The following is a 16,574-nucleotide window of genomic DNA, read 5'->3' on the forward strand; positions in this document are numbered from 1 at the left end:
GAGGCAATGGCAAGCCACTTCCGAAAATGCTGCCAAGAAAACTGTTTTTCTTCTTGCTAGAGACTTGTTCTTGCTAGAGTCAAGACTGACTTAAAGGCACACACACACATGCAACCAACAGCTAAGACTAAAAATTTTTATATACATGTAGTCCTCGCTTAGGGGCCACAAGTGGGACTGGCAACTTGGTCACTAAGTGAAAAATCATGTGACCATGATGGGCTTATGACCTTACTTCCCCTTTGGTTGTTAAGTGAAGTACTGGAGTAGCTAAGTGAAAAATGATGTGACCGTGACTTTACTTCTGCCTTCTCTATTAACTCTGCTTGTTGCAAGCCAGTTGCAAAGCACGTGAATGGTGATGATGTGACCGCAGGATGCTGTGATGGTTGTAAAGGCGAGGATTGGTCACAAAGCTATTTTTTTACACCACTGTAACTCTGAAGGGCCGCTAAATGAGGCAGTCAGTAAGTGAGGACTAACTGTACTGTACTATTCAATAAAAAATATTATTTAAATCTAGTTCTCTTTTTAAGTCATAGTTCTAACCATACTTTCCTACCTTCACTGCAGTTAGCTCGCCATACGTAACTTAAAAAACTAGACTGAAAGCCCTGTTTCAGAATTCATTGGCAGAAGACAGATTAAATGAAGTTTCTTGGAGAAGTCTCAGGATGGACTCCCAATTTTTTGTTTATAAACACTCTTTCCAGAAAGCTTGCTTCCATTTCCCTTGCAGAATTTGTTCTGGTCAGAATCTTGATGACCAGGACATAATAAAGAATGAATACTACTACTAAGATTTACGTAAAAAATAATGCTTGTATTGTAACATATATATTCAGAAATTATATTTAGGTGAGGTGTTAATGCAACTGATTGGTCAAATGCTTATTGAGATATAAAAATCTGTTTCAGATAATAATAGGGTTATTTGTATTCTGAAAATGTATTACAGGGATTAAAAACACAAAGTATTTTAAAGAATTGCATTAAAAAGGATAATAACAACAAAAACAACAATTGACCAAATATCACATATGAATATAACTTCTGCAGAATTATTTTGAATCTTAAGAGATTTCAGCTAATTTCATATTTGTAACTAACTTCTGAGGTCAGTGGACACCATTTACTGGTCTATACATTACAATCACCATGGCACAACAAATGGATACCACATGGCCAACCTCCACTCTAAAACATGACTTAAAACTGTTCCTACCTTAGCTATTGCTGTTCTGGAAGGGAGTTGCCAAATAAATGCCACACATCGTGCCCCCAGTCCTATATCCTTGAGAATACTACAGACTTTTCAGAGGTTCTACAAAGTACTCACAAAGATGCTTTTATAACATTAAATGAACTGGCATATGTTTTAAATGAAAGCTGAATCTTTTCCTTTCCTTTTCTTGAAGAGGCTACTTTGATATTATTTGTTGCTATGGTACCAACTTCACTGCAGAAAAGACTTCTCCTTGTTTTGCTAAGCATAGGAGTAAAAAGGTTCAGCTACCAAATGGTGAAGCAGTTGGCAGAATAACTTCTAAACAAAAATCAGATTACAAATATTAATATTTCATCTATTTATAATAAATTGGGCCAATTATTCTTCTTGATTAATTATTTAACACTAGAGGAAAGGTAAATAGAATTCCACTTGACTAGGAATAATATATGGAAGAAACGTCATTATTGTTCATTATCATCAGTTGTGCTCTTTGTGTTGAACATTTATATATATTATACCATCATGAAGAATATCGAAATACAATTAATTGCTATAATTTTTTATAAACATTTATAACAACCATATAATCATGCCAAAAGGATGTATGTTATAATAATACATAAAATGAGTAGCGCTAGTGTCAGCAAAGCTGTTTGAGATGTGCTAAGAATGATATAAGAAAATTGCACTTGCAACAATTCCTATTGTGGGCTTTCTGATCCCTTTTTATCCTAAGAACATTTGCCTGGAAATGCCTGAGAAGCCAGCTTTCAGTTTTGCAGCAGGAGTTAACAAAAATTCTTTGCAACACAATATAAAGAATTGTTATAAAAATGTTCATAAAGCTATGCAAGTCTTTCCCTAAATTGTAAGAATTATAGTCTCATTAAATTTACAAAACTTTTTTTTTTAACAGAATGCTGCTGATGGTGTAGATTAGTCTATTTCTGATACAGAGTCTAGCTTTTCTAGCTTTTGACCAAAATTGTCAAAAATTAACTTTGAAAGTTAAGTACACCATTATAATGTTATGGGTTTTTTTTGTTGTTGTTTAAAACAATGGTGTTCCTAGCATCCTACATATGCTGCATTATCCATATACATAATGCTTTACATTAGGCAAACAGCAGCATCAAAAAGCTACTAATGGAGTGGAAAAAGCTAAATGCATATATTATAAGACTATGGCTTCTACATTAAATGAAACCAACAGTTCCATGTCTTATAAATGTAAGTAATCTATACTTAGTACCATGAAAGGATCTTGTAAGTCTATTTAACAATGTAAATAATCTGGTACAGAAGTCAACAGATTTAAGGCCAGGAAGAAATGCATAATAGGAGCATACCTTTTGTAGCTACTCTGACGCAGTCAATTTTTGTTTCCTATAGCAGATAAAAAAGGAGGGATTATTTGCTGAGTTACATCCAGAAAATAACAGTTTGTTTTTTTATATGTGTCAAACCACTGTTAAGTCAAAAAACCCTATCATCTTTATTTAATGTCCTCATGCTTAACAATTGCCTGCTCTAGTCTAAAAAGTTTAGTTCATTTCCCTGTAATAGATAAATGAATGAAAATGTACTTGGACATGTAACATCAATACTTCACTTAACATTAAACCAGAACATGAATGAGATATTAGCCATTATACTTTTTTTTTCCTTTTGACAATTCATTGATCTTGGATATTTTCTTTTCTTTACAGTCAGTGAGATAGTTCTAAACAACATACCAGACAATGTAAGGGAAGCAAACAAAAATCAATGGTATTTCACATTTCTGCACTATCAGTGCACTCTAAGACATGGCCCATTATGGTATTTGGCAGAAAACATTTTTCTGCTGTCAAGGGAGACAACCAAAGCTTATCAGAAGCTGAAGGGCTCTGGCGCATATGCCCTGAAAATGGAAAACAATTCTAGAATCTGTTAGATAAAATATAATCTGCAAAGGAGGGGCCTTTTACAATTTTTTTAGTCTGTTTGTTTGTTTTTGTTTTATTATTTGAAAAAGGGGGGATAAAAGCCCCAAAAGTTTATATCAGCACAATCAAGAGGGAACACAAGTGTTCAGGCTGATGTAAATTGATATTATATAGTTGAAAAAGCCAAGGAGGCAGATAATACAAAGTATGAACAATTTAATAAGTGAGATTGGAAAGAGTATATATAAGATAATTTTGAACAGACTTTTTTCCCCCCATTTTTTTTTCCATTGATACAACTGTTTAATTCTTGCCTGCTTCATTTCTTTTCCAAACAATGGTGGTTAGGTAGTCTAATCACTGTGTATGTGCGTGTGATTTTTGTCCTTTGGCTGTTTTAGTTTTGCCTTTATTTCTTGATGTGGATACAGCATTAAACCAAAGTTCTCAGGCTTACCCCATTAGCTCTGCTGGCGGCTTGAAAATAAATGCTGTAACTTTTATGAGGAAGAAGAGGAGTATTCCAAAAGCCACTGTAGGTTTTGTTGTCACCAATAGTAAAAGGCTGAGCAATCTGAATGCTGTTGGCTGGAAACTCAGCTGCAAAATAATACTGGGAGTTCAGAATTGAAGCATTCTGGAAGTGAATTGGTACAGGATAGCATTTCAGGATTTCTGTTGTTTTCTTGGTTCTGCGAGGGCGCTCCTCCTCAACAACTATTTGGTAGACACTAGCAAGGGTTAGAAAGACAAGGAATGAGGAAAAAATGTCATTAATTTAGAAGCCTGAAAATAAACCAACTCTTAAATCACATGAACTAGTATTTATGATAAAGTACAGTATTGTTTGAAAACCAGAAATGTTTGAAATTAATATTAAAGATTATTAATATTCTTTCTTTTTAAATGTACATATTAATATATAAAATACATTGTCTGACATATTTCTCAGAAACTATTTAATAGTGATAAAAGTCTCCAGGTGCAGTTTTTTGAAGAAAGTAAGTATGAATCTCCATCTTGCTTTATGTGAATAAGACAGTAACATTTTCAAATGTGCTGAAAAATGGTATTTTAATTTATTTATTTATTAAATTTATCCCCACCCATCTCCCCCTAATGGGGGACTCTGGGCGGTTCACAACTCATTAAAACAATAAATAAAAATACAATTACATAAAACCTAAAACCTATACAAAACAATTACTAAAAAAGAAAGAGTCCAGGAGGCCGATGGTTCAGAGTAGCAAATGCCAGGCCTCTAAGGGGCTAGCCAATCTCACCCCTGATGTCTTCCCTCCCCACCCCAGGCCAGGTGGCAGAGCCAGGTCTTCAAATCCCTCCAGTATGCAAAAATAATACAGTCCAATAAGCCAGAGAGATTTTTTAAAAATAACTTTATTAAATTTTAAAACAGAAACAGTAAAATCTAAGAAATAATATTAAAGAAAGTAAAAAGAAGATTAGAAAAAAGTAGTAGTCAAGATCAAAAGTGCAGAAAAAGAAAAAAGTAAAAGCAAAGAAAGAAAAAGAATTGATTTCTGATCCTCCTCACAACAGATATAAGTAGCAGTATACATCAAACTCTTACTCTAAGTTTACAACATAACTTTCATTATTTATATTAACCCATATTATTTCTAATCATCAAATCCATACAACATAATTTTATTTTTTTCACAAAAAAGTCCAAAAAAGGTTTCCAATTAACCTTAAAATTACACAATGTCTTTCCTCGAATCAAAGCCACCAATTTTGCCAACTCCATCAATTTCATCATCCATTGTTCCATTGTAGGTAATGTCATATCTTTCCACCTCTTATGCATATAAAAGCCTTGCTGCTGTTTTTATATATAAAAACAAAGTTCCATGAGTTTTTTTCCAATTGTTTATCTATCAAACCCAACAGGAAAGTCTGGTTTTGATTGTATTTCAATCTTTAAAATCTTCTGAAATAAATTGTGTATCTGATTCTAAATTTTTTTCACTTTTTTACAAGTCCATCAGAGATGATAAAAAGTCCCTTCTTGTTCACATTTCCAACATACATTTGAAGTGCCTTTATACATTTTAGATAATTTTTCTGGTGACAAATACCAACAGTACAGCATTTTATAAAAATTCTCTTTAAGACTATAACACAATGTAAATTTCAGTCCTTTCAACCACATATTCTTCCATTGATCCATCTGTATATTATAACCAAAGTTTTTAGGCCATTTTATCATACAATCCTTAACTTGTTCATCTTCTGTTTCTAATTTCAAGAAGACTTCATACATCTTTGCCATAACATGTTCATCATTAGAACATAATTCTGCTTCAAATTCAGTTTTACCATATTCAAAACCATAAGTCCTTTTATCTATTTTAAATCTTTCTTGTAGGAAAACCATTGATACATATATCCTTCTAATATCAAATCCTCTCGTCTATAGTTTAAGGTCCCTTTGAGAAACTTCCGATACATCACCATAAGTTAACCATTTAACTTTGATTCGATTCAGCTTTGACTCAAGAAAAGACATTGTGTAATTTTAAGGTTAACTTCTTCTATAAAAAGCTTCTTATGGTGACAGCCATAAAGGAACCTTCAGAGACAACCTAGATTTATATCTATTCCATATTCTAAATATGGCATGTCTAATAAAATGATTTTTAAAATCTACATTAACTTTATCATACCATAAAAAAGCTGTGCTACCCAAATCTTAGGTCATGCCCTTCTAGTTCCAATAATCTCCTATTTCTCAATCACCCACTATTTCAAACCAGACAACAAGCTGCAAAGTACAACTTCATATCTGGAAGACCTAAACCTCCTCTTTCTTTAGCATCTTGTAAAATTTCATATTTAATTTGCAGTTTTTTCCCTTGCCACACAAATTTAGATATATCTTTATGCCATTTTTTAAATGAAACATCAGTTGTCACGAAAGGTATTGTTAGAAACAGAAATAAAATTCTAGGTAAAACATTCATCTTAATTATAGAAATTCTTTCCAACAATGATAATCGTAATTTTCCCCATCTTAACATATTTTTAAAAATTTCATACCAAGTCTTAACATAATTATTTTGAAACAACATTTACTGTTTGTCAGATTCACCCCTAATTATTTAACCTTTCTATCTTAAAACCTGTTTTATTCATCACTTCTTTTCTTGTGTGTTCATGTTTTTTGTTAACATTTTAATCTTTTGTTTATTAACTTTAAAACCAGCCAAAACACCAAATTCTTTCAGTTTTTTCATTAAAACTTCAATCCCTTTCAAGGACAACAACAATATCCCTTTCAAGGACAATCCCTTTCAAGGACAACAACAACAAGGACAAAAACAATAATTTTGCGCTTTCTGTGATATACAAATGGATTTCACTCCTTTTATAAAGTTTTCTCCAAAATTCATATTTTCCAAAACTTTAAACATAAAAGGCCAATTTAAATTGTCAAAAGCTTTCTCTGCATCCAAAAAAATATTAATGCAGCTTGTTTTTCATTGTGCTGTTTCAAATATTCTATAATATCCAACACTTGTTCTAACATTATCTTTGTATTGTCTTTTAGATAAAAATCCACATTGGTCTTCATGAATACATTCTTGTAATATACCTTTAATCTATCTGCTAAATTCGTTGTGAATAACTTATAGTCATTATTCAATAAGGATATTGGTCGATAATTTTTAGTTAGGTTCAAATCTTGTCCTTCTTTAGGTAATAATGCTATATTAGCCTCCTTCCAAGACTCTGGCATCCCACCTTCCACCGATATAGAGTTCCTCATAGGATGGAGTGGTTATAAAATTTCATCCTCAAAGCTTTTGTAGTAAGATCCCGGGAGCCCATCTGGTCCTGGTGCTTTACTTGGTTTAATCTTTTTTATAGTTTCAGATACTTCCATTTTTATTGTTAGAGGTCCATTCATAATCTGTCTTTGGTTTTCCATAAGCTCTGGAAAATTTTGTTTTTTTAGGTAGTCGTCTATTTTTTTCCAGAGAAAATTTCTGTCTTTTATATAAATTAGAATAATACTGATGAAAAAATGTTTTGTATAGTCACATTATCCGTCATTACAGTATCTCCTTCTTGAAGTTTTATAATCATTTTCTCTTCTTTCTTCTTTCTTAATCTGTACACCAACCATCTCCCTGGCTTATTTGCAAATTCAAAGTTTTTTTTGTTTGGTATAGTTCATCTTCCCCTTCATGGATCACTGCCTTGTTGTGGCGAAGGGGCTTGCGTAACTCAGTGAAGCCATGAGCTATACCATGCAGGGCCACCCAAGACGGACAGGTCATGACAGAGAGTTCTGACAAAATGTGGTCCACTGGAGAAGGAAATGGCAACCCACTCCAGTATCCTTGCCAAGAAAACCCCATGGACAATGTTAAAAGGCTAAAAGATATGACCCCGGAAGATGAGCCCCTCAGGTCGGAAGGTGTCCAATATGCTACTGGGGAAGAGCGGAGGGCAATTCCAAGTAGCTCCAGAAAGAGTGAAGCGGCTGGGCCAAAGCCGAAAGGACGTTCAGCTGTGGATGTATCTGGAAGCGAAAAGAAGGTCCGATGCTGTAAAGAACAATATTGTATAGGTACCTGGAATGTAAGATCTATGAACCAAGGCAAGCTGGATGTGGTCAAACATGAGATGACAAGACTGAACATCGACATCTTGGGAATCAGCAAACTGAAATGGACGGGAATGGGTGAATTTAATTCGGGTGACCATTATATCTACTACTGTGGGCAAGAAACCCTTAGAAGAAATGGAGTTGCACTCATAGTCAATAAGAGAGTCGGAAAGGCAGTAATGGGGTACAACCTCAAAAACGACAGAATGATCTCAGTGCGTATCCAAGGCAAACCATTCAATATCACAGTCATCCAAGTCTATGCCCCAACCACTGATGCCGAAGAAGCTGAGGTTGACCGCTTCTATGAAGACCTACAACACCTTCTAGAACTAGCACCAAAAAAAGATGTCCTTTTCATCATAGGGGATTGGAATGCTAAAGTAGGAAGTCAAGGAGTAATCGGAATAACAGGCAAGTTTGGCCTTGGAGTACAAAATGAAGCAGGGCAAAGGCTAATAGAGTTCTGGCAAGAGAACAAGCTAGTCATAGCAAACACTCTTTTCCAACAACACAAGAGACGACTCTACACATGGACATCACCAGATGGTCAATACCGAAACCAGATTGATTATATACTTTGCAGCCAAAGATGGAGAAGCTCTATACAGACAGCAAAAACAAGACCAGGAGCTGACTGTGGCTCAGATCATGAGCTTCTTACTGCAAAATTTAGGCTTAAATTGAAGAATGTAGGGAAAACCACTAGACCACTCAGGTATGACTTAGATCATATTCCTTGTGAGTACACAGTGAAGGTGATGAATAGATTTAGAGGATTAGATTTGGTAGACAGAGTGCCTGAAGAACTATGGACGGAGGTCCGTAACATTGTACAGGAGGCAGCAACTAAAACCATCCCAAAGAAAAAGAAATGCAAGAAAGCAAAATGGCTGTCTGATGAGGCTTTACAAATAGCTGTGGAAAGAAGGAATGCGAAAAGCAAGGGTGAAAGGGAAAAATATAAGCAACTGAATGCAGATTTCCAGAGAATAGCAAGGAGAGATAAGAAGGCCTTCTTAAATGAACAATGCAAAGAAATCGAGGAAAACAATAGAATGGGGAAGACTAGAGATCTCTTCAAGAAAATTGGAGATATCAAAGGAACGTTTAGTGCAAAGATGGGCATGATAAAGGACAAAAAAGGCAGGGACCTAACAGAAGCAGAAGAGATTAAGACGAGGTGGCAAGAATACACAGAAGAACTATACAAGAAAGATCTTAATGTCCCTGATGTCCACGCTGGTGTGATCACTGACCTTGAGCCAGACATCCTAGAGAGTGAAGTCAAGTGGGCCTTAGGAAGCATTGCTAACAACAAAGCTAGTGGAGATGACAGTATTCCAGCTGAGTTATTTAAAATACTAAAAGACGATGGTGTTAAAGTGCTGCACTCAATATGCCAGCAAGTTTGGAAAACGCAACAGTGGCCACGGGATTGGAAAAGGTCAGTTTATGTTCCAATTCCAAAGAAGGGCAATGCCAAAGAATGCTCAAACTATCGCACAATTGCACTCATTTCACATGCTAGCAAGGTTATGCTCAAAATCCTACAAGCTAGGCTTCAGCAATACATGAACCAAGAACTACCGGATGTACAAGCTGGGTTTCGAAGAGGCAGAGGAACTAGAGATCAAATCGCCAACATTCGCTGGATCATGGAGAAAGCACGAGAGTTCCAGAAAAATATCTACTTCTGGTTCATTGACTATGCAAAAGCCTTTGATTGTGTGGATCACAACAAACTGTGGCAAATTCTTAAAGAGATGGGAGTACCAGACCACCTTACCTGTCTCCTGGGAAATCTGTATGCGGGCCAAGAAGCAACAGTTAGAACCGGTCATGGAACAACCGATTGGTTCAAAATAGGGAAAGGTGTACAACAAGGCTGTATACTGTCACCCTGCTTATTTAACCTATATGCAGAGTACATCATGAGAAATGCCAGGCTGGAAGAATCACAAGCCGGAATTAAGATTGCAGGGAGAATCATCAACAACCTCAGATATGCAGACGATACCACCCTAATGGCAGAAAGTGAAGAACTAAAGAGCCTCTTGATGAGGGTGAAAGAGGAGAGTGTGAAAGCTGGCTTGAAACTCAACATTAAAAAAACTAAGATCATGGCATCTGGACCCATCAATTCCTGGCAAATAGAAGGGGTAGAAATGGAAGCAGTAACAGACTTCATTTATTTGGGCTCCAAGATCACCGCAGACGGAGACTGCAGCCATGAAATTAAAAGACGCTTGCTCCTTGGGAGGAAAGCCATGGCAAGCCTAGATAGCATATTAAAAAGCAGAGACGTCACCTTGCCGACAAAGATCCGCATAGTCCAAGCTATGGTTTTTCCAGTAGTAATGTATGGCTGTGAGAGCTGGACCATAAAGAAGGCTGAGCGCCGAAGAATCGATGCCTTTGAACTGTGGTGCTGGAGAAGACTCTTGAGAGTCCCCTGGACTGCTAGGAGGTCAAACCAGTCAATCTTAAAGGAAATCAACCCTGATTGCTCATTGGAAGGATCGATAATGAAGCTCAAGCTCAGATACTTTGGTCACCTAATGCAAAGAGAGATCTCTTTGGAGAAGACCTTGATGCTGAGAAAGATTGAAGGCAAAAGGAGAAGAGGACGGCAGAGGATGAGATGGTTAGATAGCATCACTGAAGCAATGAGCATGAAACTGAGCAAACTCAGGGAGGCAGTGAAGGACCGGAAGGCCTGGCGCAATATGGTTCATGGGGTCACGAAGAGTCGGACACGACTTGACTAAACAACAACATAGTTCATCTTTTTTTCCAATTCTCTCACCGTTAACATAGATGGCTGTTGCTGTAGAACTTTAATTTGATTTGAAATACTTAACTTTTCTGGTTCTCAATAATTTTATGTTATGATCAAACCATCTCAATACATTTCTTTTATGCTGGTTGTCACTACTGCGTTTAGTCCATATCCATTCATCATTCATTCACTCACTCATTCATTCATGATTCTATCTGTTGTTTTTCCATACAAACATTTCTTAAGTATCCCATTCCCTCTGTATTCAACTGATCTTTACATTTCTCTTAACACATTCATCTCTCATTTCCATACAGAGTGAGCAGAAGCAAATCATTTATGTATAGCTTGCAATCATTCACTCATAATCCTGTTGAATGCAAATACCCTTCATACATTAATTATTCCTTGTTGATGCAAATAATTTAGGTTCTCAGCCAACATATACTGCTCTTACCTTATTCAGCAACCAACCTTCAACTTCATATTCATGTAAGAGATTCCATTATTCATTCTACTGACTTTATAAAATGCTTTCTCATAATCAGCAATAAACTGTGTTTCATTCTCACTTTCATGTCTACCTAAATGGCCTGCTGAAGTACAAAAATCTAATGTGCACAAATCCCTGCCAGGTATATTATCACAATGGATTTCCCAAAATTTGTTCATTGCCACTTCTTGTATCTTTTAAATCAGAATTGTACTAAACATCTTTCCAGCTACATTTAACAATCTACCACTCCCTAGATTTTTTTTTTCATTCACTCTTCATTTTCCCTTTGTGGAGGGGAACTGTTCTCTCAGCACCCAAAGGAGAGAAAATCAGCAGTTCAGCAACCACTCTGTAGACAGAAGTGTTTTTTTTTTTTTCTGTCAGAAGAACTGGCACAAAAGAGATCCATTTCCCCTCCTTCTCTTTCCCCATTGCTTGTCACCCATGAGGCCCAATTACCCACATCTCCTTTCTGTACAGGGAAATGGATAATTTTGGAGGCAGAAAGCTGGAACAAAAGGAGTTGCTTCCCCTTTCTCTGTCCTCTTCTACTGCCACCCATGGGTTGGCAAGAGAAGTAGGAGAGATAGCTTTTTGGCACAGTGGAAATACCCTTATTCTCCTGTAGATAAAAGCAAATGATCCTGAAAATTAGTGGCCAGGGAACAGAGGAGAGGCATGTCCACAGTAGTCACAGGTGGTCAATAGGTGTCAGCCTTGCAAGGTAGTCGAGACACAAAAACATACCCAGAAGTACTAATTCTAACTTTATTGTAAGGTTACATTAACAGAATGTTGCAAGTATGAAACTACATCTCTCCCCCTTTGCCTTTACAGTCCAAGAAACTAGGGAGGGTCCTTCTGAGACATTTGCCACACCCACATTTCTTCTATGGGCTCAGCTGCCGCTTGTCTGACCTTGTCTAGTCTGTGGCTCTTTCATATGTCTCCCAAGGTCATTCCCACATCCATTACAACAGGATCCAAAACTTATATTTGAATGATTCACTGCAAAATGATCACTTGGAATAGCTTGAAGTTGAGAAACACCACTTCTGAGAAGTGGAACAAGAAAAGATTGGCAAAATCTGCCTTTACAGTAGGCTAGGAATGAATTGTATTGAATATACAGAGGAGTAGCTTTGTACCACTCTTCCCCAGGTTTCTGGATATTACGATGCTACTATATAAGACTATGGTTTTCATACAAGTAACTCAAAGTACTTCATGGGAGGCAATACATTATTTTTTAGAAGCATTTGCAAATGAGTAAACTCTTGCTGTGACTCTACCCAAAATTACAAATATATAAGCTCCATTACAAAAGTGCTAATTTTTCTTGTATGAGCTTATATGGACTTTATCATTTCATTTTCATATGGAAAGTATAACCACAAAACAGGCCATGAAAAGTGCCATTCAGATGTATTGGTAATAAAACTCACCAATATTGATCAGCATGGCCAAGAATTCTGGGAGCTGCAGCACATCTAGAAGGTGTGAAGTAGCAGAAACCTTAACTAAATTGTCATGTAAAAGAATATCTTTAGATATAACATCCATTCTAGCACTATGAATTTGATCTGAACTATGGACTTGAGCTGCTATGTTCAGTATCTCCACTCACCACCTATACCCCCCAGTTGTACGGTAAACTAGTCTTAACAACACTAAATATTGACAAAGAGCTGGAGGCTATTTGCAAGTAAAAGCGTTTTCAACTTTAAAGTTCCCCATGGAGAGAAGAGGATGGAGAATAATGGTTTAATAATTTAACAACTAAGAGTAAGGCCACATTCATTCTCTTGAACCCCTGCAATGACTTACTTCCATTCATTTTGCTGTTAAAGTTGTTTGCATATCCTCAGATCTAGACGCCACATTAGCAATAATTTTGGAATGATACATGATCACTCACTTGTCTAGCCACTACTGCTTAGGTAATTTTCAGTTTTTCAGCTTTAGGATGTGGACAGGGTTGACTTGCCCTAACTTGCCACCTTTAATTTTCCTGCTTTATTAAATCTAATCAGGAACAGATGTTTCTGTTGGTCTTGGGGACAGTTAATTTGTACATGAGAAAATGGGATGTTTTAAGTCTCCCCAACCTGCAGGCAACAGTTCAAATCTTTCTTCAGAAACCTGCATGCTTGCACTGAAGTATGTCAACCAGTATATAATGCAACATATAGTTTGATCCAGAAGCATAATCAAGTAAGACCCAAATGCTGTTGATGAGGTACTCAACTACTTACCTTCAAAACACTGAATGATTTAGGAAAATTGGAAGAAGGAGCATTAGGATTTTGTTCAAGTTTGAACATGAACTGACTTGATATATTGCTCTCAAAGAAGTAGATAAAAATACAGTTATCCTTTCAATGTTATACTTCTCTGAATTATAGGATTCAGTCTGCAGCTTAAGAATGCAGAAAACTGCATAGAAAATACCCTTCAGGTATAGAAGTGTGTGTATGCTGCACTCTAAAATATGTGAATTCATCCTGAGATACATTAAAGAATGAACCAAGTTGACTAAAGCAATTTCAAACCCAAAATATCTTTTCATCTTTTCTCTAAAAGACAGATTAGATCTGTGAGCAACCAGACCTCAAATCTATTTGCTCTTTAATAATTTAAGCACTGAAAGGTCACAAAGCTCTTTTCTGTTCCCCTTTATCAAAGTCCAAGTGGTAATGAAAAATTGCTAAATCCTGTCTGCTGCCCCATTTTCACACAAGACTGTCTTTCTGATGTAAATTAACACCTTATAAGCACTTAGGTCAATGGTAACCTGACTATATTCTATGAGTTATATGTTTTAAATCTGTACAAAATGAGTTCGTCTTGCTAATGAACGTTACAAGATATTTTGAGTTACATTCATAATGTGAACCCTCTTTTTAAATCTTACTAATGGACATACTTTCTGGTGAGATGTATATTAAGAAAATATGGCTCTGGTAATCATTGAACCAGATCTCTATATTTCTTTTGTTCTTTAATAATTTCTCAGCTGTCTGAAGTTGCATTATGCCCTTTTTAAGCACTCTTAGCATTTCACCTATTGCAGTGGGTCAGAAATAGGATTCATCCAGATTATATGATTTCTGTTATGACTGACAGCATTTATCCTAATTAGATAGAAAAGATTTTTCCCAGCTTCAAGGGAGCTGAGTACAAAGGCACTTGGACCTTATGCGTTCCATTATTATGTCTTATGTGTTCTATTAGTGTGCTAACATATTTTAATTCCTTCTGAAGGAGTATTTATCTATAATAAATATCTCTCCATGAGAAATTAAAGTATTTTAGTACAGAAATAAACATTAGAAGGAAAATAATTCCCCAGTATCTTATTGAATTTCACACTGTCCAGGTTTGGCATATTTGTGAAAGATTGCTGAGACCAAGGAAAAAATGACCTCCTGGCCTTCACAGAGGAGGCAACTAGAGTGACAGGAAAGTTGTCTTCACTGTACTTAAGTGGAATAGATGAGCTTCAGGAACATAGGCAATCTATTTCCCAGCCCCTGGCATCTACTATTAGCGGCAGCTACCTTACCTTTTAAAATAATAACAGTAGCCCTGATCTAGATTTATAGGTCCTCTTGGTTGCCAATTGTTCCAGTACAATATGAAGAACATGTATTTTTTTCTGAAAATTGCAGCTAATTTAATTTTTCTTTCCCACGCAAACATATCTTTGAGATAGTTTATTAGCATAATAGCCCGTATTTTGCACTCCACATCTTTACTGATTGATAACTGTTATTTTCAAAAATCAACACTCCCCTTTTTGGAGGGGTAGTTGATTCCCCCCCCCCAATTTAAACACTAATTTTAAAGAGTTGACTGAATTGTTTAGATTAAGCAAATGCTGTCATGACTAGAAAAAAACAATTAGTCTTCCTGCATTCTTAAGTCTTTCCAGCACTGCTAGCCAGGATGACCAAGGATAAGGGATGCTAGAGTTGTAGTTCAGCAGTATTGGAAAGAACACATGCTGCCTTCTTGTTCAAAAGGATTCTTTCAAACCTGGTGATAAGAAATTAGCCTTCAAAGCTATTGACAGTTTATGACACTCAATTTTTTATTGGAAGTTGATAGTGCAAAAAGTAGGTTTGCAAAATGAGATCTGCATTCATCAAAACTATCCCTGCTGTGGCCATCATGTTCAGCTTCCTTTATCTTTATGTAACGTATTCCCCAGCAAATGGAATTAAGTTGATGCTCTTCATTCAAACCGAGGGGGCTATAAATCTCTGAAGTAGGCCAAACTGTTATTTTTCCTCTAGTTTCCTGCAGGTTGACTCCACAAATAAAGCTAGGAAAACTGCCAATGTAGTCTTAGAGCAGGAGAAAATAAAAGATGGCTTAATTTCATTCTCTAAAGATGAAATACCCAATACAAATTTTCCAGTAGCTTGGATAAGATATTCTGTAACACTTCCAGCTTGACAGGAGGAAAAATGGAAGGAAAGAGTGTGTGTGTGTGTGTGTGTGTGTGTGTGTGAGAGAGAGAGAGAGAGAGAGAGAGAGAGAGAGAGAGAGAGAGAGAACGAACAAAATCTTTAAGCTTCTTTGGGACCATCCAACCATTTCACAGGAATATTTCTAAAGATTTAAATTACTATTTACAAAGGGGATTTTCTGCCAAGAAGAGATCCAAGCAAAGCCTTTTCTTAGCGTTCCTATGCACACAGACAGGAAATCCCTGTGGTTCTACTGTTAAGGAAAGTGGATCATCAATGGAAAGTGAAGGAATGTTTTTGCCTCTGTGTTGTCAGGAGGGCATTTACAATGAGACTGAGACCAATTATTTACTTCCTCAGGGAAGAAAAATGCTTTTTAATTTATATTATATCTTGATTGCAGCAGAGCCTGGGGAGATTCAAAGCTGCATATCTTTCCATTCTGAATAATGTGTTTTAGCTAAATACATGGAATGTAAGTACATTTCCATAGCTCAACGTGATACATACATTTTAATATTTAATTATTCTGGGCTGAACCATACCTGGCAAAGATAATCATTTTCCCTTTAAAAGAAAAGAAAGCTACAACATTCTTCTGTTCATATAAGGCAGCATAGGATGACTATTTTAAAGCCAAATAAACCCCCAGCTTTTCCAGTTTAGACTGAATCTTCCAGCTTCTGTTGCAATAAATACAACATACATAAAGTGTACAATCGCATTATTTTATTCCCAAATTATGAAATGTGGATTGTGGAGTAGTCCTTACTGAAATATGAACGTTGTGTTTGGATACAGAGTTTTTGTTGATTTTGTTATTTAATGTTTGCCCCTTGTTTAAAAAATTGAGTTTTATCAGCATTCTGAAGTCAGTTGTAACATAGGCTTATAACTGCAAGAAAAAGTAGGCCCAAGACCAAATCAAACAGTGGATCATTCAAACCAAAACACAAAGAAGAAATATGTACTAAGATTTATCACCATGGGTACAAAGTAGGCTAAAATACAAATATACAAACAAAA

The 16,574-nt window shown here is 36.1% G+C and overlaps 1 protein-coding gene across 6 annotated transcripts in view; it reads right to left on the minus strand.

The window, feature by feature from the left end:
* PTPRM (protein tyrosine phosphatase receptor type M) overlaps window positions 1-16,574 on the minus strand; it is a 526,420-nt gene that overhangs the window by 189,195 nt on the left and 320,651 nt on the right. For all 6 annotated transcript variants that reach the window (XM_088130895.1, XM_088130898.1, XM_088130896.1 and 3 more), the window contains exons 12-13: window positions 3,617-3,890; window positions 2,581-2,617 (exon numbers count right to left, since the gene is read on the minus strand). In XM_088130895.1, coding sequence (XP_087987021.1) covers window positions 2,581-2,617; window positions 3,617-3,890 — 311 coding nt within the window. The remainder of the gene's footprint in view (window positions 1-2,580; window positions 2,618-3,616; window positions 3,891-16,574) is intronic.

The sequence above is a fragment of the Python bivittatus genome, unplaced genomic scaffold, assembly GCF_059951505.1.
Source record: "Python bivittatus isolate LINGU-HERP-01145 unplaced genomic scaffold, Pbiv_v1 ctg000840_np1212, whole genome shotgun sequence".
NCBI classification, from domain to species: Eukaryota; Metazoa; Chordata; class Lepidosauria; order Squamata; family Pythonidae; genus Python; species Python bivittatus.